The sequence below is a fragment of the Somniosus microcephalus genome, chromosome 2 (assembly GCF_052327205.1).
Source record: "Somniosus microcephalus isolate GS21.2 chromosome 2, FLI_Smic_1.0, whole genome shotgun sequence".
Lineage (NCBI taxonomy): Eukaryota > Metazoa > Chordata > Chondrichthyes > Squaliformes > Somniosidae > Somniosus > Somniosus microcephalus.
Genome location: NC_140988.1, coordinates 69,064,090 through 69,089,728, shown reverse-complemented (window position 1 = coordinate 69,089,728; position 25,639 = coordinate 69,064,090). Strand labels below are relative to the sequence as shown.

The 25,639-nt window shown below is 47.8% G+C and overlaps 1 protein-coding gene across 1 annotated transcript in view; it reads left to right on the top strand.

The window, feature by feature from the left end:
• The window catches only part of gucy1a1 (guanylate cyclase 1 soluble subunit alpha 1), a 145,060-nt gene extending 138,309 nt beyond the window's left edge, over window positions 1–6,751 (top strand). Inside the window, 1 exon segment of the mRNA XM_085963737.1 lies at window positions 6,550–6,751. Within this exon segment, the coding sequence (XP_085819863.1) occupies window positions 6,550–6,751 (202 nt within the window).
• The last annotated feature ends 18,888 nt before the right edge of the window (window positions 6,752–25,639 follow it).

The following is a 25,639-nucleotide window of genomic DNA, read 5'->3' as shown; positions in this document are numbered from 1 at the left end:
ACCCCACACCAGCACCATAAAGCATCCCTACAATGCCCAAGCCATTCCTTTCACACTCATCACCATTGCGGGGGGTACCGTTATGCCTCACCATTCACTGCAACTCACTAAGCCACTTCCAAAGGTGCACACAAATCTGTCCAAGACTGGAAAGTGTTGAAAATAAAGGTATTAATGTTCAACACCATATTAACAGAAACTTTACATGAACATTGGATAAAACACCCAAGTAGCTACCCTTGTGTGTTGTTAGTTGATATGATTGCACTAGGATGAGGTTGAGTGTGAAGGTGGCTAGTGAGATGGGGAAGTGATAATGTAGACTGAGAGGGATAGATGGCGGTCCAAGGTAACTTGGTGTGAGTAAGGATGTGCAGGAGTAAGGTAGGGAAGGCAGAGTGATGGGAATGTGATGAAAGGCACAGCAGGATGAGGTTGAGAGTGGTTTTCTACTAACGTTTCGTGGTCTACTGAGATCATTGAAAGATTTGCAGCACTGCACCCAGGCCCTCCTGACCATATCCCTGCTTGTGCCCTCCTCTGCAGGCTGTGTATATCTCCTGGGGAGGAATTTTCCGCCCATAGGAAGGGACGAGGACCTCCCTGCATGATGTGACTCCCTCCATAGCATATAGATTTTGAACATTAAAATTATTTTTAAAAATTTATTTTAGTATTTATTTTCACCCTTACGCTGGTAAAAGAAGGCCTTCAAAGAGCCCCACACTCTGCCAGCGAATGTTCATGTCCTGGGGATGCAGAGGATCTGTCAAGAAGATCGCAAGTTTCGGGTTTTCGTGCATGCGCATGCGCATGTGTAAACCCGGAACATGCGGAGCCATTTACATCGTGTACACAGTCATAAGCCCCGGAATATCCGGGCCATTATTTTTAAAAGTTTCCCCACCACTGATATTAGGCTTACTGGCCTGGACTTGCCAGGTTTATCCCTCTCCCCTTTTTTGAACTGTGGTTTAACATTTGGAATCCTCCATTCCTCTGGCACCTCCATTCCTCTGGCACCATCCCCATATCTAAGGAGGATTGGAAGATTGTGGCTGGAGCCGCTGATATCTCCACCCTTATTTCCCTCAGCAAGTTCCTGTAGTGTATGTGCTTTAAGTCAGAACTACTTTTTACAGCTCCTGTATACTGTAGTACCAGCAGTAACCACACCGGTATATAAGCTGTGCGCATGCCTCTGTACTCCAATCCAGAGATTGCCCTCCTCCAGTAAAGACCTGTTATTTGTTTATGTACAGCATCCATGTAATTATTTATCCATTGAACCACGGATCTAACAGTGGCGACGAGTGTTGATGCGAATCTACCTGCAACATTAAACAAAAACATTTTTTTTTTTTTAAATAGTCGAGTCCAGGAACACGGGCGTCGACCGCGAGCAACCATCCAGCAGTCAGGCAGAGATCCAGCTTCACTGGGGAGGCTGTGGAGAGCCGGGCTTGGTTCCCCAGCCACAACGAGCAGTAAGAGACCGACGACAGGTCCAGAGCAGACCCTTCCCGAGCAACGGCGGCTGGAGCCGACCGACGGCAGAGAGAGAGAGCCGGGCAGTGTCGACAGGGTAAGAAAAAGGGTGAAGAGAGCAGGGCGCCGCCAGGGGTTGATCACCGAGCGGCATTGAGGAAAAATACTGCAAAACCGGAGAGAGAGAGGGTAAGAAACAGACAGGTTCTAGACTGAGTGGCGTCGACAAATATCAAAAGAAGAACGCGCAGAGCACAGCCAGGGATCACGGGCTGATCAGGGTCCGCGGGGCGAAGCAAGGGGAGATGCCATTGAGCCGCGGAGAAGCAGGGAGAGCGCGGGAGATGCCATTGAGCCGCGGAGAAGCAGGGAGAGCGTGGGAGGCTCCATTGAGCCGCGGAGAAGAAGGAAGAGTGCGGGAGACGCCATTTTGCGAAGCCGCAGCGGAGAAGACGGGCGAGCGCGGGAAGGAAGGAAAGCGCGGGAGACGCCATTTTGTGCCAGCGGAGAAGAAGGGGAAGCGCGGGAGGCGCCATTGGTGATAGTTAACGCACAACCAAGGATGCCGAAGAGTGGCAGTATCTCTACGTTTGACAATGAAGTCGAAGATTGGGCGACATATGTGGAACGTATTGAGGTGTACTGCAGGGCGAATGAAGTGCCAGATGCTAATAAAGCACTGGTTCTGTTAAATTCCATGGGTGCAAAAACTTATGGGTTACTGCAAAATCTAATAACCCCAGAGAAGCCGGTAAACAAGAATTTTGAAAGCATAGTAGAAATCCTACAGGACCACTTAAACCCCACACCGCTGCCGATAGCAGAACGATATAAGTTCCATAAAAGGAACCAACACAAAGACGAAAGCAATGCTGAGTACCTAACGGAACTGCGCAAGCTATCGAAATACTGCCAGTTTGGAGCGGGACTAGCAGACACATTAAGGGACAAGTTTGTGTGTGGGCTACAAAGTGAAGGAACCCAGAAACGGCTTCTATCAGAAAAGGACCTTACGCTGGACAAGGCTTTCAGTATGGCAGTATCACACAAAGCAGCCGCAAGGGGCGCTGCAGAGATACAACGGAGACTGCAAGAATATGGCACCAACGAAATGACCTATGGAACAGGGAAGTGCTATTGCTGCGGCAGAACAACACATGACCAGAAAGATTATTGGTTCAAGGACCAAGTGTGCAGACAGTGTGGGAAAGCAGGACACATAGCAAGAGTCTGCAGGTCTGGGAAGAAAACCAACAGTAAGAAATCTCCACAGGAGAAGTACAAAAAGGTACACCAGGTGATGGACAGTGGTTCAGACGAATAGAAAAGTGACACAGACTCCGGAAGCAAGGAGCTGGGTTGTCTGAAACTACATAATGTAACCGAAATGGAGGATCACCAGACTATCTGGGTTACACTCAAGATAGACGGAGTCCAAGTGGAAATGGAATTGGACACAGGGTCAGCTCTAACAGTCATAAATCAAAGAGACTACAAGCGGCTATTTTCACACATACCCTTGAAAGCTACAGAGATTGTCTTGAAGACGTAAACGGGGCAAAAAGTCTACCCCAAAGGAAAAATAAGGGTGAAAGTGAGATATAAAGGTCAGGAAATACCTAAAATGGATATATATGTATTGCCAAATGGAGGACCACCACTGCTAGGACGTGAATGGATCCAGAAGATACATTTAGATTGGCATTCCATACAGGCACTGAAGGTGGAGGCCAAAAAGGATGATGACGTCACACCTGGACGACTGTCAAAAATGCTAACTGACGCAAAAGAAGTGTTCCAGGAGGGACTAGGAACACTAAAAGGAATAACAGCAACAATTAAAATAGAGGATAATGCAAGCCCAAAGTTTCTGAAGGCCAGACCAGTGCCTTATGCGATCAGACCAGCGGTTGAAGCAGAGCTGGAAGGGTTGGAACGTTCAGGAGTACTGTCCAAAGTGGACTGGAGCGAGTGGGCTACACCCATCGTTCCTGTAATGAAGAGGTCATTGAGTAATACGCCTGGGGAACCAAAGAAGGTCCGCATCTGTGGGGATTTTAAGGTGACAGTGAACCCAGTCCTTCACACAGTGCAATATCCGCTTCCACGAATTGAGGATATTTTCGCCTCGCTATCTGGTGGTAAACGCTTCACAAAAATTGATCTAGCCCAGGCGTACTTGCAAATGGAGGTAGAAGAAGCTTCGAAACATTACCTTACGATCAACACCCATAAAGGTCTCTATCAATACAACCGGCTGGTGTTTGGAGTAGCCTCGGCTCCGGCTATCTGGCAAAGGGCGATGGATCAGGTCCTGCAAGGGATTCCAGGGACCCAGTGTTATTTGGATGACATCTTGGTCACGGGCGAAAATGACGGTGATCACCTCGCTAACTTGGAGAAGGTGCTCGCCAGATTAAAGGAATATGGGCTACGAGCTAATCGCCACAAGTGCGAGTTTTTCCAGAAACAGATCTCGTATTGCGGCCACGTCATCGATGAAGAGGGGTTACATAAGTCCCCTGACAAGATAGAGGCAGTAGTCAAGGCTCCAGCACCGGAAAATGTGTCACAACTGAGGTCGTTCCTCGGGCTGGTAAACTATTACCACAAGTTCTTACCAAATTTGACTACGGTATTACACCCACTGAACACCCTACTGCAAACAGGGGTACCATGGAAGTGGGATGACGAATGTAGACGAGCTTTCCAGAAGTGTAAAGAATTGATCACATCAAAGGAGGTGTTGGCCCATTTCAACCCAACACTACCAATTCGTTTGGCATGTGATGCATCACCCTACGGCATTGGAGCGGTGCTGTCGCACAAATTCCCGGACGGTTTGGAGAGGCCAGTAGCCTTTGCGTCTCGGTCACTAACCTCAGCTGAGCGCAACTACGCCCAGATTGACAGGGAGGCCCTCAGCCTAGTATGGGGAGTAAAAAAAATTCAACCACTATCTGCATGGCCAGTAGTTCACCTTGCTGACTGACCACCAACCACTTGTCTCCATCTTTAATCCTAAGAAGGGCGTGCCAGTAACGACTGCACAGCGGTTACAAAGATGGTCCCTGTTTCTAGGGGCGAATCAATATGAAATAGAATATAAAGGCACGAGACAGCATGGGAACGCTGATGGGCTATCGTGCCTGCCACTGCCTACTGTGGAGGAAGCACCAGCAGTGGACCCTATCGAGATAATTGAACGATTGCCAGTAACAAACGCGGATATAGAGAAGGAGACCCGCAATGATCCAACGCTGTCACGGGTATATGAATTGACGGTGAGAGGAATTGTGAATTGTGGATGGCCAACACATGGCGACTCACTGTTGCCAGCATTCTCATCCAGAAGAGAACAGCTGTCAGTATGCCAGGGGACAGTGATGTGTGGATCCAGAGTGGTGATTCCACCCAAGTTAAGGGAGAGCGTGCTCAATGAGCTACATGAAGGTCATCTGGGGGGAGTGAAAATGAAAAGCCTAGCTAGGGCTTATGTGTGGTGGCTGGGAATCGATCAATAAATCGAAGACCTAACTAACAGCTGCTTAGGATGCCAGAAGGTCCAAAATGCACCACCACATGCCCCTTTACACCCATGGGAGTGGCCCTGCTCTCCATGGCAACGGGTGCACATTGATATCGCTGGTCCATTCATGGACTCAATGTTCTTAATAGCAGTGGATGCTCATTCAAAGTGGCCTGAGGTAATAAAGATGTCTTCAACCACTACAGAGAAAACGATTGCAGTCCTACGGACCATATTTGCCAGAAACGGTTTGCCAGAGCAGATCTGCTCTGATAATGGACCACAGTTTGTGTCCGATGAGTTCCAAAAATTCATGAAAAGGAATGGGGTAAGGCATTACACATCTGCCCCGTATCATCCAGCCACCATTGGATTGGCTGAGAGGTTCGTACAAACCTTTAAGAAGGCGATAAAGGCCATGTGCGACGAGGAAATTCCACTGCAGCATAAGATGGACAATTTCTTATTAGCCTACTGAAACGCGACACATGCAGTTACCAACCAGACCCCGGCCATGATGTTCTTTAACCGAAGGTTGAGATCTCGTCTGGACTTGCTCAGACCAAATGTGCGAAGAAATGTTGAGGACAAACAATTCCAGCACATCAACGAGAAGCCGACAAGGAGCTTCAATGTAGGGCAACCAGTCTTGGCCCGGGACTATCGAACAGAGAAGTGGCAACCCGGAACAATATGTACAAGGCAGGGGCCATTAATGTACACAGTGGATGTCGGGGAGAACATTGTGAGACGCCACGTCGATCAGATCTTAGCATCACAGGAATGCGTCAACCCCATGTCTCGAGTACCTGGGGATGAACCCGACATACCAGTAGTATCTACTTCAGACCCAGTAGCAGTGGAACCCGATGAACTACCCGATGAAAGGGGGTCAGAATCGCCTCTGCACCAAGAACAAGAACCTCCGGAAAGGCGCTATCCCGAAAGGGTCAGGAAGCTGCCCCAAAGACTGAATCTATAAATGGACTTTTGTTATTGAATGTACATGTAAAAATGTAATTGTTATTTGAATATTAAGGGGGTATTATTAATCTAAAAAGGGAGGAATTGTAGTGTATGTGCTTTAAGTCAGAACTACTTTTTACAGCTCCTGTATACTGTAGTACCGGCAGTAACCACACCGGTATATAAGCTGTGCGCATGCCTCTGTACTCCAGTCTAGAGATTGCCCTCCTCCAGTAAAGACCTGTTATTTGTTTATGTACAGCATCCGTGTAATTATTTATCCACTGAACCACGGATCTAACAGTTCCCATTCTAGAACTTTGCAGTTTAAAAAAATATTTTCACTTTTGCTTCCTAGTTTAACTCATGCCTATTTCAAACAAATAAGCTTTAAAGTATGAATTAATTACTAGTAATATTTTTAAATTATCAAAATTTGGTTCGAAAAGTTAAGTTGCTGTGGACTAATGCAATGCCATGTTTGGAAGTTATTGATATCTGGGAGTGTCTGCACTTCATTCTTGCACATTGCCTCTTCCTATTTCTCCAAGCTTTTTCTATTTCAGGCTGTTGAAGATCAACTGTGCATTCAAGTTCACACCTCGTTCGAGAGAAGACCTGCCTCCCAACTTCCCTGTTGATATTTCTGGGGTTTGTTACTTTCTGGATGCTTACCATCCTTCAGATGGAACTTTTTTTCCCATTGGATTAGAGGACATGCATCAGAAACAAAGCAACACTGTTTTCAGGAGCAAAGCCACTAAGTAGTCGGTAATCCATTAAACAGTGTTTGATGAATGTTTCAAAACAATCTGTGATGCTGTTTATTGAGTGCCGTATGTGGTTTTGCATTTGATTAATTGACAAGCAATCTGTTAAAGTGAGAAGAGACATTTTGTTCATAGCTTTTCAATGGTATTTTACTATGACAGACTATGTATCAAACTAGAATTGAAGAAAAGTGTAAATAAATTTATGTTATCCCTGAATTAGCTTGCAAATGACATTTTGAACAGCTATTGATGGAATAAAGTATTTGTCATTCTACATTAAAGACAGGTCTTACTTTTAATCATGTGTTTGGAGTATATGATACAAACTAATTGAGACAAATAAGTTAAAAAATAGAAACATACACTCACACTAAGAGAATCACTAACATAATGCCAAAATTGTGACTTTTACTTTGGGAGGAATTTTAACCTGGAGGAGCGCGTGGGTTTGGGTGTGGGTGAGGGGTTAAAACTGGCAAAAATGTCCGCATTTCACTGGATTAGGCTGCATGCGTGCAACCTCCTCGGGAGAGGTGGGTTGTCAATCAACATATGTAAATCACTCAATTAGAGTGATACTAACCTAGATTGTTCTGCTTAATGATATGTGAAGAGAAAAAGATTGGTGAAGTCAAGCGTAGGTCCCTTGCAGTCAGAATCAGGGGAATTTATAATGGGGAACAAAGAAATGGCAGACCAATTAAATACATACTTTGGTTCTGTCTTCACAAAGGAGGACACAAATAACCTCCCAGAGATGTCGGGGAACATAGGGTCTAATGAGAGGGAGGAACGGAATGAAATCAGTATTTGGAGGAAATAGTGTCAGGATTGAAGGCCGATAAATCCCCAGGGCCTGATAATCTACATCCTAGGGTACTTAAGGAAGTGGCCCTAGAAATAGTAGATGCATTGCTGGTCATCTTCCAAAATTCTATAGATTCTGGAACAGGTCCCATGGATTGGAGGGTAGATAATGTTACCCCACTATTCAAAAAAGGTAGTAGAGAGAAAATGGGGAATTATAGACCGGTAAGCCTGACATCGGTAGTGGGGAAAATGCTAGAGTCCATTTTAAAAGATGTAATAGGACAGCACTTGGAAAACAGTGACAGGATCGGACAAAGTCAACATGGATTTACAAAAGGTAAATCGTGCTTGACTAATCTACTGGAATTTTTTGAGGATGTAATTAGTAGAATAGATAAGGGAGAATCAGTGGATGTGGTGTATTTGGACTTTCAGAAGGCTTTCGATAAGGTCCCGCACAAGAGATTAGCGTGTAAAGTTAAAGCACATGGGATTGGGGGCAAGGTACTGACTTGGATAGAGAACTGGCTGGCAGACAGGAAGCAAAGAGTTGGAATAAACGGGTCTTTTTCCGAGTGGCAGGCAGTGACTAGTGGGGTACCGCAGGGATCGGTGCTAGGACCCCAGCTATTCACAATATATATTAATGATCTAGACGAGGGAAATAGATGTAATGGGCCAGAAATTCCAGGCCAGAAGCGTGAGTGCGCTCGGGGTACTCACGCTTCTGGCCGTTGGAAATGCCGGCGTTCAGCAGGAACAGCGCATGCGGGGAACGCCGGCATTTCCAGACCTCGAGCGCGTGCGACTGCACAGGCAGCGCTTGCGCAGTGAACTTCGTGGATTTCATTCATGAAATCCGTGAGGGTAAGTCCTCAGAACTTACACTGAAAAAAAGCAAGTGTAAAGTGGTTCATTGGCTGCGGAGGAAGATATATTTTATCGTGGAGCTTTTGAAATGCAATATTTTTGTTTGGGAAAGGGAGGGAAGTTATTTTAAGAAATTTTAAGTAAGTTTTAAAGTTAAAATTTTTTTTTTTTTTAAAGGGTTTTCAGAACGGTAGGTAGAAGGAGCAATTGTGGCTGTGTGAATGGAATGTGAGAATGAGTTATGTATGTATGTCCACATATATTCCTTTACGTATATGCATGTATGTTTTATATTCCTTTACTATGAATGTATGTTTTTAATTATGATTTTCCAATAAGTTACTTTCTCTGAAAGTCATAATTAAATAATACATTCATACACATAAGTAAAGGAATATATACATAACACGCAAAGGAATATATACAGACATACATACTTTCAGAAGCTCCACGATAAGAAATATCTTCCTCTGTAGCAACTGTACCCATGCTTTTTTCATGTGTAAGTTGTAATGACTGGACCTCACTGAAAGCATTAATGAAAGCGGCGAATTATACTGCGCACGCGCTGCATGTGCAGTCGCACGCGTTCTGCCTCTGAACCCCTTCGTTCAGAGGACAGGAAATGCCGGTTTTCCCCACATGCACTGTGCATGCTGAAAACCGGCATTTCATCCGGCCAGATGCGTAAGTACCCCGACCGTACTAGCGCATTTGGAAGGGAATTATTGGGCCAACATTTTACATGTCAATAAAATAAAAAATTTAACACTTGCACGACTTGCCCCCTCGCATCTGCGACTGAGGGTCCAAGGAGGTGCATTGCGCAAGAGGTCATCATCGGACGTATCCTCACACTGTTCCCTTTGGGGAACTGTATGAAGTGGTGGAAGGATTTATGGCCGTGATTAACGCTCATTCCGTGACCGTAACCATCTTTGAACCAGCCATTAGGGTGGTTAGTCCTATGGCGGGAGGGTTTTACGGGCTCCCACAACCCATCTGAGGGGGGGGGGGCCACCAACACCCACGGACGCAAGTATCCCGCTGGATGTCCACCCAGAATTTAAAGTTGGAGCTCCGACTCCACTTGCCGGGACTGTCTGGAGTGGGGTTCAAAACCCTACTCCTTCTGGCCCAGCGGAGGGGATGCTTACTGCTACGCAAAAGGCCCACTCCGCACAAAAGGTGACACCCATATGTTTCCTGCGCCTTTTCCCTCCCCGTGACTGGAGCCCTATGCTGCCATTTCACGTTGCTAATCGGATTGGGCGTTTGTCATAGCGGTAGGATCCCCGCCGCTGGGCCAGATCAGGGTAGTGTTTCGAACCCCGCTCCAGACAGTCCCGGCAAGTGGAGTCGGAGCTCCGGCTCTAAATTCTGGGTTGACATCCAGTGGGATATTTGCGTCCGTGGGTGTGGGTGGCCCCCCCTCCTTGTATAGCTTGTGGGAGCCCGTAAAACCCTCCCGCCATAGGACTAACCGCCCTAATGGCTGGTTCAAAGATGGTTACGGTCACGGAATGAGCGTTAATCACGGCCATAAATCCTTCCACCACTTCATACAGTTCCCCAAAGGGAACAGTGTGAAGACACGTATGATGACGACATTGCTAAATAAATAAATGGAATTTAAAAAATTCTTTTAGGGCTTTTAAAAGTCTTTAAATTGCTTTAATTCTCTTTAAAACTACTTCAGATTACTCAAAATAATGTAAACATTTAAAAAAATTTATAAAAGTTACCAAAATCTTGAAAAAACTTCCAAAAACCTATTTAAACTGCTGCTTTGCATGTAAAAAAGCAAAGCAGCTTGACAGAAACATTGGGGGCGTGTCCAGTGAAACTGAGACCTCAAGGGGCGTGTCTCACTTACACTGCACGCTCCTGGGTCCGCGCTGGCTGCACTCCTGGGCGGCGTGACGTCATACGCTGCCCGGGATTCTTGTTTCAGTTTCTGGAAGTGCAGGCGTCCCTGGAGCTGATTGGCAGGAGCGCGGGGTAAGTGCAAATACGGGGCTTGCACGCGCTGCAAGCCCCGTTCTGGAATTTCTGGCCCAATATCTCCAAGTTTGCAGACGACACAAAGCTGGGTGGGCGTGTGTGCTGTGAGGAGGATGCCGAGAAACTCCAGTATGATTTGCACAGGTTGGGTGATTGGGCAGATGTATGGCAGATGTAGTATAATGTGAATAAATGCGAGGTTATCCACTTTGGTGGCAAAAACAGGAAGGCAGATTATTATCTGAACGGCAATAGATTGGGAGAAAGGGAAGTGCAACGAGATCTGGGTGTCCTTGTGCACCAGTCGCTGAAGGTAAGCATGCAGGTGCAGCAGGCAGTTAAGAAGGCAAATGGTATGTTGGCCTTCGTTGCGAGAGGATTCGAGTACAGGAACAAGGATGTCTTGCTGCAGTTGTACAGGGCCTTGGTGAAACCACACCTTGAGTATTGTGTGCAGTTTTGGTCTCCTTATCTGAGGAAGGATGTTCTTGCCATAGAGGGAGTGCTGCAAAGATTCACCAGACTGATACTTGGGATGGCAGGAATGACGTATGAGGAGAGATTGGGTCGATTGGGCTTATACTCGCTGGAGTTTAGAAGAATGAGAGGGGATCTCATTGAAACTTATAAAATTCTAACAGGACTAGACAGACTAGATGCAGGAAGGATGTTCCCGATGGCCGGGGAATCCCGAACCAGGGGCCACAGTCTAAAGATAAGGGGTAAGCCATCTAGGACAGAGATGAGGAGGAATTGTGAACCTGTGGAATTCTCTACCACAGAAGGCAGTTGAGGCCAATTCATTAAATATATTCAAGAAGGAGTTAGATATATTTCTTAAGGCTAAAGGGATCAAGGGATATGGGGAGAAGGCAGGGACAGGGTACTGAGTTTGGATGATCAGCCATGATCCCATTGAATGGCAGAGCAGGCTCGAGGGGCCGAATGGCCTACTCCTGCTCCTATCTTCTATGTTTCTATGTGTATGGGTTTCCTGTGCTTCTTGGAACTCGCCAGTGGCAGCAAGGCAAGAACACAGCAAATATGTGAAGGCAAAAGGGAATATGGCAGGGCTGGAAGGCATTTATTTTAATGCAAGGAGTCTTGCAAATAAGGTGGATGAACTGAAGTTGTTGTTGAACACATGGGAGTACGATATTGTTGCCATCACGGAGACATGGTTGAGGGAGGGTCAGGACTGGCAGCTCAATATTCCGGGGTATAGAATCTTCAGGCGAGACAGAGGGGGGTGTAAAAGGGGAGGGGGTGTTGCAATATTAATTAAGGAGTCAATTAATGCTGTAAGGAGGGATGATATATTAGCGGGTTCCTCAAATGAGGCCATATGGGTAGAACTTAAAAACAAAAAGGGGGCAAGCACTTTGCTGGGAGTGTACTATAGGCCCCCAAACAGTCAGGGGGAGATAGAGGAACAGATATGTAGGCAAATCTCAGAGAAGTGTGAAAATAATAGGGTAATAATAGTGGGGGATTTCAACTTCCCCAATATAAACTGGGATAGTCAGAGTGTGAAAGGCTTAGAGGGTGCAGAATTCTTAAAGTGCATCCAGGAGAGCTTTTTGAGCCAACATGTAGAAAGTCCTACAAGAGAGGGGGCGGTACTGGACCTAATTCTGGGGAATGTAGCCGGGCAAGTGGTGGAAGTATCAGTAGGAGAGCATTTTGGCGACAGTGACCATAATTCGGTGAAATTTAAGGTGGTCATGGAAAAAGACAAAGACGGCCCGGAAATAAGGGTTCTAAATTGGGGGAAGGCCGATTTTAATATGATAAGGCAGGATCTGGCCAAAGTGGACTGGGAGCAGCTACTTATAGGAAAATCCACATCAAAACAGTGGGAGACTTTCAGAAGGGAAATAGAGAGAGTACAGCGCCAACATGTTCCTGTAAAGGTCAAGGGTGGGACCAACAAGCAAAGGGAACCTTGGATGACAAGGGAGATACAAAAATGCATTAGAAATAAAAGGGGGGCTTTTGGCAGTTACAAAAGACTAAAGACGGAAGAAGCCCTAGAGGAGTATAAAAAGTGCAGGGGCATACTTAAAAAAGAAATTAGGAGGGCGAGGAGGGGCCATGAAATAACACTGGCGAGCAAAATAAAGGAAAATCCTAAGATGTTTTATAAGTATATTAAGGGCAAGAGGATAACCAGGGAAAGGGTAGGGCCCATTAGGGACCAAAGTGGCAATCTGTGTGTAGAACCAGATGATGTAGGCGGGGTTTTAAATGAATTTCTTGCATCTGTGTTCACTATGGAGAAAGACGATGCAGACATAGAAATTGGGCAAGGGGATTGTGACATACCTGAACATATTAGCATCGAGAGGGAGGAGGTGCTAGCGGTTTTAGCAGGCCAAAAAGTGGATAAATCCCCAGACCCGGACGAGATGTATTCCAGGCTGCTGTGGGAGGCAAAGGAGGAGATTGCAGGGGCCCTGACACAAATTTTCAGAACCTCTCTGGCCACAGGGGATGTACCAGAGGACTGGAGAACAGCTAATGTAGTACCATTATACAAGAAGGGTAGCAGGGATAAACCAGGGAATTACAGGCCAGTGAGCCTAACATCTGTGGTAGGGAAATTATTGGAAAAAATTCTGAGGGACAAAATTAGTCTCCACTTGGAGAGGCAAGGATTAATCGGGGATAGTCAGCATGGCTTTGTCAAGGGTAAATCATGTCTGACAAATCTGATTGAATTTTTTGAGGGGGTGACTATGGAGGTGGATGAGGGAAATGCTGTGGATGTGGTTTACATGGATTTCAGTAAAGCTTTTGACAAAGTCCCGCATAGGAGACTGGTCAAGAAGGTAAGAGCCCATGGGATCCAGGGTGCCTTGGCGCGTTGGATCCTAAACTGGCTGAGTGGCAGGAGGCAGAGGGTGATGGTCGAAGGTTGCTTTTGTGACTGGAAGCCTGTGTCCAGTGGGGTACCTCAGGGATCGGTGCTGGGTCCCTTGTTGTTTGTGATCTACATAAATGATTTGGATGAGAATGTAAAAGGGATGATCAGTAAGTGTGCAGATGACACGAAAATTGGTGGGGTGGTAAATTGCAAGGAGGAAAGCCTCAGGCTACAGGACGATATAGACGGGTTGGTCAGATGGGCGGAAAAGTGGCAAATGGAATTTAACCCTGAAAAGTGCGAGGTGATGCATTTTGGACGGACAAATAAGGCAAGGGAATACACAATGAGTGGTAGGACCCTAGGAAGTACAGAGGGTCAGAGAGACCTCGGTGTACATGTACATAGATCTCTGAAGGCAGCGGAACAAGTAGATAAGGTGGTTAAAAAGGCATATGGGATACTTGCCTTCATTAGCCGAGGCATAGAATATAAGAGCAGGGAGGCTATGATGGAGCTGTACAAAACGCTGGTGAGGCCACAGCTGGAGTACTGTGTGCAGTTCTGGTCACCTCACTATAGGAAGGATGTGATTGCTTTGGAGAGGGTGCAGAGAAGATTCACCAGGATGTTACCTGGGATGGAGCGCCTCAGCTATGAAGAAAGACTAAACAGGCTGGGGTTGTTTTCCTTGGAGCAAAGAAGGCTGAGGGGGGACCTGATTGAGGTGTACAAAATGATGAGGGGCATAGATAGGGTAGACAAAGAGGAACTTTTCCCCTTAGTAGGAGGGTCAATAACAAGGGAGCATAGATTCAGGGTAAGGGGCAGGAGATTTAGAGGGGATTTGAGGAGGAACTTTTTCACCCAGAGGGTGGTTGGAATGTGGAACTCAATGCCTGAAAGGGTGGTAGAGGCAGGAACCCTCACAACATTCAAGAAGCATTTGGATGAGCACTTGAAATGCCATTGCATACAAGGCTATGGACCAAATGCTGGAAAATGGGATTAGACTGGACAGGGATGGATGGGCGGCGCAGACACGATGGGCCGAAGGGCCTCTTTCTGTGCTGTAAAACTCTATGACTCTATGACTCTATGACAGCAGCAATTGAGGGGGCAGAATCAGGGAAAGATGCCAATAAATACTCAGTACTCATAGCTGCTAATGGGAAAGAGTTTGCTCACAGTACTTTTGCTGAGGGATTACTTTACGCACTTTGGAGGTTTCATCTACACTTTGGAGATCTGATCTACACTTTGGTGGTCTGATCTATCAGATCATGATGGGTGCTGCATATGCTGCCTTAGATTGGACCTCAAGATGACCAGCACCAGCAACAGTTTGGTGGTCACAGTCCTGTACCTCCACAGGAGAGAGGGCAGCAGTAGAGAGAAGAGAAGCAGAGAGGGCAGAAGCAGAGAGTTGCAGCTCACAGGAGGCCATACCCAGTACACAGGGCCTACAGGCAGCAGTAAACTCCCTCAACATGTCTGAACAGCAGTTCTCAGGAGGCTCAGGGTGTCACATCAGGTAGTGGCAGACACTCCAAAGATGTGCGGGTTAGGTTGATTGGCTATGATAAATTGACCCTTAGTGTTAGGGGGATTAAATACGTGGGGTTACAGGGATAGGGTGGGATATGTGTTGGTGTAGGGGTTACGGGGATCGGGTGGGATATGTGTCGGTGCAGGCTCGATGGGCCGAAATGGCCTCTATCTGCACTGTGGGGTTTCTGTGATTCTGTGATTCTGTGATTTGCAGCGTGCTGGAACAAGACCTGCTAGCTGGACCAGGTGACCATGCTGTCAAAATCACCACCTCCCTCAACATTTTTGCTTCTGACTTTATCCAGGGCTCTGCTGGCGACATTTGCAGGATCTCCCAGTCAGCAGAAAACAAATGCATAAGACAGGTGACTAATGGCTTGTTTGCCAGGGCCGCCAATTATGTCAACCTGAGTTATGCCAGTCATAGTAACCGGGTGCTCGGTTTGCGGTTCTGCCTGTCTTCCCACAGGTGCAGGGCATTATCGACTGCACACACATGGTAATCAGGGCATTCTCAAATCATCCAGGAGTGTTCGGCAACCACAAGGGGTTCCATTCCATTAATGTGCAGCTGGTGTGCAACCACAGAAAGATATTTATGCAGATATGCACAGAATTCCCAGAAAGCTGCTATGATGCTTTCATCCTGCGGCAATCCAAGCTCCTTGACGTCTTCGCACCTGGAAGCAGTGTTACCGGCTGGCTGCTAGGGGACAAGGGATACCCACTTAAAATGTGGCTCATGACACCTCTCAGAAACCCGAGGAATGAGGCCCAACAGCACTACAATCAATGCCATATCTCTACCAAATGTTTCATTGAACAAGCCATCAGCATGCTAAAGATGTGCTTCAGGTGCCTGGGCAGATCTGAAAGCACCCTTCAGTAAGCACTGCCAGGGTCTCCAGAATGGTCATAGTGTGCTCTGCGCAACATTGCCCAACAGTTATGTTTGGACCTACAAAAGGACCAAGGCACAGAGCACAGAGCCCCTTCAGAGGAAGAGGAGGAAGGCGAGGAGGAGGAAGGTGATGAGGGCAATGCACCACCAGCTGAGCACATTGCTGCCCGAGATGCCCTGATTATTGTGAGGTTCACTTAGATTCCACCAGTGCGCCTGTCTAACAATTACCTGCAGAACTATGCATCAGCCATGGCTCAGTAGGTAGCACTCCCGCCTCTGAGTCAGAGGTTCGTAGTCCCATTCCAGAGACTTGAGCACATAAATCTAGGCTGACACTGAGGGAGTGCTGCACTGCTGCCTTTCGGATGAAATGTTAAACTGGGTCGCTAAGGTGGACGTAAAAGAGCCCATGGCACTATTTCGAAGAAGGGCAGCGGAGTTATCCCTGGTGTCCTGGCCAATATTTATCCCTCAATGAACATCACTAAACAGATTATCTCGTCATTATCACATTGCTGTTTTTGGGAGCTTGCTGTGCTCCAATTGGCTGCCACATTTCCTACATTACAACAGTGACTAGACTTCAAAAAAGTACTTCATTGGCTGTAAAGCACTTTGGGACATCTGGTGTACATGAAAGGCGCTATATAAATGCAAGTCTTTCTTTCAAAAGACACTTTTCGCCCACACCCCCACCCCCGTCAATGCCACTAACTCAAATCAGTCCTTCCGCTTTCACATCCCCGCATTGGTTGCCATCAATTCATGTCTCACCATTCATCATCAAGCAACTGAAAAGACTACTTGCAAACCAGTCAGCAACCAAGAATGGGCAAGCTGGGAAAGTTGTGCAAAAGAATAATATTTACGTGCTTCAAGCAAAGAACAGAATCCTAGCAATATAACAATGTCTAAGACACCGTGCATACCTTTGTGCAACTGCAAATCTTTAACCTTCCTTTTCCTAGCCCTTTCATGTAGTGGAACTCCTGTGGCTTGAGCAGAGGTAGAGGCGGGCTTTTCAGTTCCCTGCCCTGACTGTTGAGCTGCTCTTGGACGACATCCTCTGGGTTTTGGAGGGCCCCGCCAAAGACTGCTCCACCTGCACACAAGGCAGCATGTCAGGTACTGACTGGTTGGGGGTGGCTGGGGGCGCGGGCGGTGGTGGGGGTGGAGGGCAATGGGTGAGAAGTGGAAGTGCTTAGAGAGGAATCCCTACTTCCATGTCCCCTTTTGCCATCATCCCTCTCATGGGCCAGCTGCACTTCACTGCTACCACTGTGCTGGAGAACACATTGCTGCATATCAGTGGGGCGTTGTAAAGCCAAGGCTAGGCTACCAGTCATCCTATTTAAGGTGACATCCAAAGTCTGCAAGCCATTGTTCAAGGTCTGCTTGCACTCATTTGATTGCCGCATTTGATGCTCCATACAGTTGGCCACTCTATCCATGGACATCATTAGCCTGCAACAGGAACCCACCCATACTTGAAGCAGACTCCTCCAAACTCTCTGCAATCATGGACAGTGTGCTTGGCAGGCCTGTCAGAGATTGATCTCCTCTGAGGAATCAACCTCGACAACCTCAATCAACTCCTGTTACACACGTGAGGGCCCTGTGGGAGATAATAGACATGAATGAGTACCATCAAGGTAAGAATGTTGGAAGCTATCATTATGAGCATGATCATATTTCAGGCACTGTTGACATCAAGTCAACATGCCTGAGTGCTGTATGATATGTGGCTGTGTGATATTTAATTCTGTTACCATGTAGCTGGGAGGCCCCCATCTCCGATGGCCAGGAACACCAAGACTCTGTTGATTTCCAGTGCCTCCTCCTCTGCACTTGTGAGTTCTGAGATCTGTGGAGGGCCAGTTCTCTGCCTCTCCCTGGTGTTCTGTGCTCTCTTCTCCTGCAAGGAGGGAAAGAACAGAACTATGAGTGAATGTAATGGCATGTATTCAACTGATGAATGGCGTGCATTTGGTGAGGGTGACTATGATGGAGAGGCATTAATTTGCATAAGGATGAGGGTGAGTGGTAGTGGTAGATGGATAGATGGGGATGTGAAGAAGTGCATAGACAGGCTTGAGAAGGCACAGTTAGGGTTGGTGTGATGTGCACATCAAGATGTAGGTGAATGTGCAACTGTACTCGCCTTTCCTGACCTGCCTAGGCCATTAAACCGCTTCTTGCACTGCATCCAGGAGTGTGGCACTATGCTCCTGCTGCTCAACTCCAAGCCACCTCCAACCACGTCTTCTTGGTTTCTGCTGCAGGTTTTCTCTTCCCATTTCTGGGGAATAGTATCTCCCTCCCACTCCTCACAGCCTCCAGCAGCACATCCAGGGAGGCAAAGTCTAAAGACAAAGGGTGCAGCTTTCCACGTCTCCTTTCCATTTTTCTCCTTTCTTCTCCAGAACTCCAAAAACCTCCAATTATGCATCTTTGGATTGACACTTTAAATACTGGAGTTGAGATCGCGTCATGTGGATCCACATCATGCCCGCTACTGCTGACTGGACAGGGAGCCTGGAAATAAAATGATAATCATAGAATCATAGAAAGTTACAGCACGGAAGGAGGCCATTTTGGCCTATTGTGCCCGCGCCGGCCAACAAAGAGCTATCCAGCCTAATCCCACTTCCCAGCTCTTGGTCCGTAGCCCTGCAGGTTAGAGCATCCCAAGTGCACATCCAAGTACTTTTGAAATGTAGTTAGGGTTCCTGCCTCTACCACCCTTTCAGGCAGTGAGTTCCAGACCCCCACAACCCCCTGGGTGAAGAAATTTCCCCTCAAATCCCCTCTAAACCTTCCACCAATTACTTCAAATCTGTGCCTCTTGGTTTTTGACCCCTCTGCTAAGGGAAATAGGTCCTTTCTATCCACTTTATCTATTCCCCTCATAATTTTATACACCTCAATAAGGTCTTCCATCAGCCTCCTCTGTTCCAAGGAAAACAGACCCAGCCTATCCAGTCTTTCCTCCTAGCTAAGATTCTCTACTCCCGGCAACATCCTTGTAAATCTCCTCTGTACCCTCTCCAGTGCAATCACATCTTTCCTGTAATGTGGTGACCAGAACTGCACGCAGTACTCTAGCTGAGGCCTAACTAGTGTTTTATACAGTTGAAGCATAACCCCCCTGCTCCTGTATTCTATGCCACGGCTAATAAAGGCAAGCATTTCGTATGCCTTCTTAACCACCTTATCTACCTGGCCTGCTACCTCCAGGGATCTGTTAACATGCACTCCAAGGTCCCTTTGTACCTCTACACTACTCAGTGTCCTACCATTTAATGTGTATTCCCTTTCCTTGTTAGCCCTCCCCAAATGCATTACCTCACACTTCTCCAGATTGAATTCCATTTGCCACTGTTCTGCCCACCTGACCAATTTATTGCTATCTTCCTACAGTCTACAGCTTCCTTCTTGTAAGATTCTCAAAATTCACAGATCCCCCAAAACTCAGAGAAAAACCCTAACGAAAAGAATGTTGGACTCTTGTCTAACAACTTCAGGAGGATAAGTTAAATATTGGGCTTACAGAGGGAAATTCAAGGTCGAAAACCAAGATTTGACATTTTTAAAGGCATGTTTGGGCTTGTAAATAAAGAAAAGGCTGTAACAGGAAATGGGATCAACCTCTGTAAAGACAGTTTGGATATTGGGGTTAATCAGTTAATCAAGCTGTCTGGGGAACTGTCTAAATGTCACTCAGCCCCTATCAGACAATGTACATTCTAACAATCGACCCACAGAAGGACAGCCTCACCCAAAATACAGGACCCATCCAAAAACATGCAAACCTGCAAAGAATCTCAGGCCCCACAGGAAACTCAAAGCCTGAGGACAATTCACTACAATCAAGTAAGAGTTCAACAGCTCCTGAAACCATCCCAAAACCACTTCACACATTCTTAAAACTTCAACAGCTCATGGAATCATCCCAAAACCACTTTAAACAACTTAATATTAACGAGCCCGCCAAAATCTAACAACAAACCGGGATTGATTTGGCGCACAGATTAGGAGGCCCCAATTAGTATAATTGAAGGCCTGTTTTCTCAAGAAGTCAGTAAGGTTCAGGAGGAAGGTTCAGCAGTTCCAAGTTCGAGTTCAGTACGGTTCCAACATCGAAATTCGACGGTTTCAGAGCAACATCAAGATCAAGGAGTTCAAGCATCTCAAAGCTGTTCTCTCTCTCTCTCTCTCTCTCTCTCTCTCTCTCTCTCTCGAAGTAACACACAAGAAGAAACCAGAGCAACAGTTTCAGTGACCATCGGACACCTTGCGGCAACAAGGGCGTTACGAACCAACCAACCGAACATTACCATCAGCCAACTGGGTAATATTGGGCCACCGTGACCAAAGAAAACCAACTCAGAAGAAAACCAGATTCGCAAGTTTTTTCCACTCTACAAGCTATTCCTGACTTACCCCTGGGTAAGATTTTACTCAAAGAGACTCTAAGCCCTATTTCTAACAGAAGAAGATTGGGCACTCACCTGATAAATCCAATATGCATCCTACCACATCAACAGACTCGCAAAGACTGACCAGATACGCAGGTGAAGTCCTCTACCATGTCCAGGGTATGGCAGGCCCCAACCAACATATCCAGCGAACCCCAAAACCGCGAACCAGCCTAACTGTCAAGGATTCATTTGGTGAGCATTATCCCTGGTCTTTTAGAGCCCAACTTAGCTAGTAAAGTGGGATTGGGAGGGGTGAGGTATTTTTCTACTGTAATTTCCCTTGTGTGTATCGAAGTGTTCCCCATTTTATTAGAGTGTTAAGATTGTTGTGTTATATTTTCTCTCTTGAATAAAGATCAAAGTTTCTTGCACCAAAACCAGTTGTCTGTTGCACTTTTGTCACAACCCCCAAATAAGTCCAAGGTCTAGAACCAAGGGAGTGGGAGCGATTCGAACTGCTCATAAGTCAGAGGCGAAGCTGACACACATCACCACCCCCTACATAATGGCAAAAAGGGATGTGATGCAGTGGACACTGTTTTTGAAGCAAGAACCAAGATGGAAGAGAGGATTCCCTCTTATGTGTTCAAGAAAGTAAATATAACAAAAAAATGGGTGCTCTGTCTGTTGCGCGCTGAGCGTCCAATGGACGCTGCAGCCAAGTAGACTGAGAGCAAGGACCACAAGAAATCTGTGGAGAAAGCCATCTGGTTGGTATGCTCCCAGCGACAGATCCAGCTTTTAGACAAACGCGTTAAGACACTGGCAGAAGAGCTGCGGGAATCAGCTCAACTATCTCAAGCAAGGGCTCTAGCAGGGGAAAAGTTGTTTGCAGAACGAAACGCCCAAAATCAGGAAAAAATGCAGATAGTAGCGTAACATAGGAACAGACAGGAATACTTTCAGTGTCAGGTCACCGAAGCAAAAAATAATGAACTAGTGTTACAGGAAGAGAACTCCCGCCTTGCCAGGCAAGTAAAAGAACAGGAGGAGAGGTTGAGAGAAGTACAGGCAGCTTACAAGATAGCAAGCACTAGGGGGTTTGAGGCAGGAGATCACGGCCCCTGCCAGAAACAAATCGTAAGTTTGAACCTTGCACTTTCCAGGGCCAAAGGCATGGTTTGCCTAATAAGCCCGGGTGCGGCCCGGGTGGACCTGGAACTGCAAGGGGAAACTGTTTGGACGTCACCTGTGGCACCGGGGAACGACCCGGTTTGGCAGCAGGAGGGATGGACGATTTGTGAGGCCGGCAGCGAGTGCACACCACCACCACCTGTGGCGCCGGGTTTTAACTCGGTTTGGCAGCAGGGAGGGGTGGGCGAAACAATGCAGGAAAGGTCGGAGCGGGGCCGATGTGCCCGGTCTGGCAGCAAAAGTTTGGCCCGCCCGGCGGTGGTGGGGTCAAGGACCCTTTGAAAGCCAATTCGTGGCTCCCCATGACACCCAACAGCTTAGGGCTATGATAAGCCAACTGAGTAAGCTCACCCAAAAGGGGGACCCCTCGATCCACTTCATGGAAGTGGAACAGGCAGCGGGCATCAACGACTGCGATGACTCCGAGATGGCAAAAATGCTCCTTTTCTCCCTGGATGGCAACCTCTACCAGTCCCTCTCTGCGGAGAGCAAGAAAGGGCAGGGCGGATACGCTGCTATCTGGGAGGAAGTTCTGGAGGCCATGGGTATGAATGATGGTAGTCCCTTCTCCCGGGTGGAGAGGGCAACACAGCTAGCAGGGGAGACCCCACAGGCTTTCGCAGACCGACTGTGGCCTGTGTGCAAGAGTGCCTGTAATGGGGTTCTCAACCGGGCTCACCTGAATCAGGACGAGCTGACCCACTGGCTCCGAAGCCTGGTGGCAAACAGCTTGCCACAAATCAGAGCCAAGGCTGAGCTGTGATTTGACCCGAAAGACCCCCAGGTCACCGAGGAGACAGTGGTCAGACAACTGACCCTGGCTCACCGGAACGGTAGAGAGACAGAAGAGCACCCACCAAAAGGAAAAGTACATGAAATGAAACCTGGTAATAGGAAAGAGTGGCACCAGGAAGGGGGTAACACTTCCAACACGAAGCGTAACTGCTTCGGGTGCGGGAAGAATGGGCATTGGAGAAGGGACTGTAGGAATCCGTGGAAAGATAACAGGAAAGAACTCCCCAGCTCCTACCCCAAGAACCGAAACACCGACCTCTCCCCCCACGTTAGACTCAGTCGTAGCTGCGATCCGAGCTTTATTAAATGGCCCAGGGAAGGTAGCCAAAGCCACTGGTGCTTTAACCCCATCTGCCCTATACAAGCCAGACCTATGACTAGAACCAGCGCAGCCTGTCTACCTGCGTCCCCTTGAAAGATGCGTCCAGGAAGAGACCTCCCGGAATATGGGGGAACACCTGCGGTGCCAGGTTACGGAGGCCAGGTTAAATGAGCAGGCCTTACGGGAGGAGAACGCAAGATTAACAACGAGAGCTGACAGTTTGGAGGGTCAGCTAAGGGACATTAAAATAGCTCATAAGGTAGCTAGAAGTAAGGGTTATGAAGACTCTGATCACGGTCCCTGTGAAGAAAGGATTAAAAAATTGACCCAAGCCTTGTCTGAGGCCAGAGGCATGGTCAGTTCAATGGCACCAGGGGAAATCCGGGTGGAGTGGGACGAGGAGGGTCAGGAAGCAAAGGATAAGGTTAAAGATAGAGATCCTCAGCCAGCAGCTGTGGCAGACTCACAGGCCGCACCGGTGGGGGCAGTGGCTTGTGTCACTGGAGGGGCCATCCCACCAATTATTTGGGACTCGGACACACTCCCAGTAGCTGGAGCCTTAAGGAGGTCTCCTCGCACACCACAGCCAAGACTACCGTGGTCACCAGCGCCTCAGTTTAAATGGCTCAGTCCCGGAAGGGCCGCAACCCGAAAAAGAATGCCCAAGGTCAGGGATCAGTCTAGAGATAGGGATCCCCAGCCTGCAGCCCCCAACGGTGAGGGACTCACAGGAGAGGTAGCGGTGGGCAAAGAGAACGAGAGGGGACCCCAGCCTGCGGCCTCAGGCTGCGAGGAACCCACAGGACAGGACAGGGACTCAGCAGCCACACCGAAGGGGGTAGTGTGCTGTAGTACAGGAGGGGACACACCCCCGATCATCTGGGATTCAGGGAAATCCCCAGTTTTTTTAAGAAGGATCTCCAGGCCCGGCGGTACAGGCTACCTTACGCCCAGGCGTACAAGCTGCCCAGAAGCCACCTCAGACAGAGGCCAAACAGGAATTAGCCTGGCCGTCCGGAGACGGGCGACGGATGTACATAGCTTTTCTGATGAATGTTAGGTGTTTTTTACAGTTTTGGTAGTTTTAGGTTTATTATTATTTAATTATTTTACAATAAGTAAGTTTAAATTTCGAGACTCGATCACTTGTCAAGCCAGAGAACATTCTTGGGACATGAGTATCTGTTTTGTGTGTCCCTACAGAGAGGAAATCAGCATGAGGAGGGTTCTGCTCCTGCTCGCCCTGGTAAGGGTGAGCATCGGTGACCGAGGTGACGTGGAGGACTCCCACATTTATGGGTGCTCGGGAGAGAGAGCGCCAATCGTTACCGGTGGGGGTGGCGAACGGGGTGTGGAGGAGCTCGCTATTTACTTCCATGAGGGAAGGTGGCCAGTGTGGCTGGGGTCTAACTCGACACAATACGCCAGCCAGACCGGGTTCACTTACGGGGAGGCCTCCATCCCATGCCCCAGGGTACAGGTCATTGCTACAAGGGTCCGTGTCACTGAGGGGAAACGTATGTGTCTCACATGCAAGGGAGGGATTCCCCTGGATAGGTGATGGTGGCTCAGGAAGCTGAGCAGGGACATAGGGGACCGTACAGCCGACTGGGAACGACTGGGGAACAACACCCACTGGACGATCACAGGGACCCAAGGGGGAGTGAGTGTGTGTTGGGATAAGTGGTGGGAGTCGTAACAGGGAATCTATATCTGCATGTGGGGATCAGAGAGAGCCTGTCCCACAGGCATATCCATCAACTTCTCCAGGCAATGGCAAGATACCGGGAAGGGGATGGGGTGGGATTCTAGCCTGCATGCGTGCGCGGTCCCACACTCCCCGATCCCAGTCAACGCCACCGAACTCATAGCATGCACCCAAAAGACCCTGCCCACGACCCCGACAGCATGGACAGTACTAGAGAGGTGTCCTACCACCACAGGGAATGGGTTAGTGCTAGTGCCGACCGAAAAGGTACTATACCGGGGGGTACACTATGCAGTAGCTTCAGTTATCCTAAACCTTACCGAAGTACACTTACCTGAATGGTGCCCTAAGGAGACAGAACAGCTATACCAGGCCCTACTAAAAGAAATGTTTAGGAAATTCTACGAATTCGACTTTGCCAACACAGACAAAGCAGAGCTGTACACATTACACGCTGAGCACAATATGGGCACAGGGAGACAAAGAAGGGGAACCTGGAACGATATTTTCACAAGCTACAATACAGGATCCTTGGTAATAAATAGCGTGGACGATATAGAACTGCAAACACAAATAAATGGTCTAAAAACCCAACTACGAAAGATCCTAACGGAAGAAAACACAGTGGTAGGCTCAGAGCTACACGAGGACCAAGCTATGATGGTCCATTTAAAGGAGATCATTGCTGAGCTAGAAAGACACGCAAAAACAGTAAATGCGCTCATACGGGAGGATAGGAATGCTTCAGATCAGGCTGCACAGAATGAGGTGTGTGTGCTATATGGGACATGGTTGCTGGGTGAGGGCCGCAGCAACCTGGAGGATTTAAAACAAGGTTTAGTCCCCTCCTGGATTAGCAACAAGCACCTCGCAGCCCTCCACCCATTTAGCAATTCGCTGAGCCCGTGTCAGCTGCGCCTAGCCTCTGAAGTCCACCCTGTCCCAGTAGATTGCGGGCATTTCAATCACACTATCATGGGGATAGCAGTGAGGATGCTGGTCATGGGCGGAACAGCCCGACCCGCGCCGGTATACAGGGTGAGTCATAGAGTTATACAGCACAGAAAGAGGCCCTTCGGCCCATCGCGTCCGCGCCGGCCTTCAAGCCTTGTCTAATCTAATCCCATTTTCCAGCATTTGGTCCGTAGCCTTGTATGCTATGGCATTTCAAGTGCTCATCCAAATGCTTCTTGAATGTTGTGAGGGTTCCTGCCTCTACCACCCTTTCAGGCAGTGAGTTCCAGATTCCAACCACCCTCTGGGTGAAAAAGTTCTTCCTCAAATCCCCTCTAAACCTCCTGCCGCTTACCATGAATCTATGCCCCCTTGTTATTGACCCCTCTACTAAGGGAAAAAGTTCCTTTCTATCTACCCTATCTATGCCCCTCATAATTTTGTACACCTCAATCAGGTCCCCCCTCAGCCTTCTTTGCTCCAA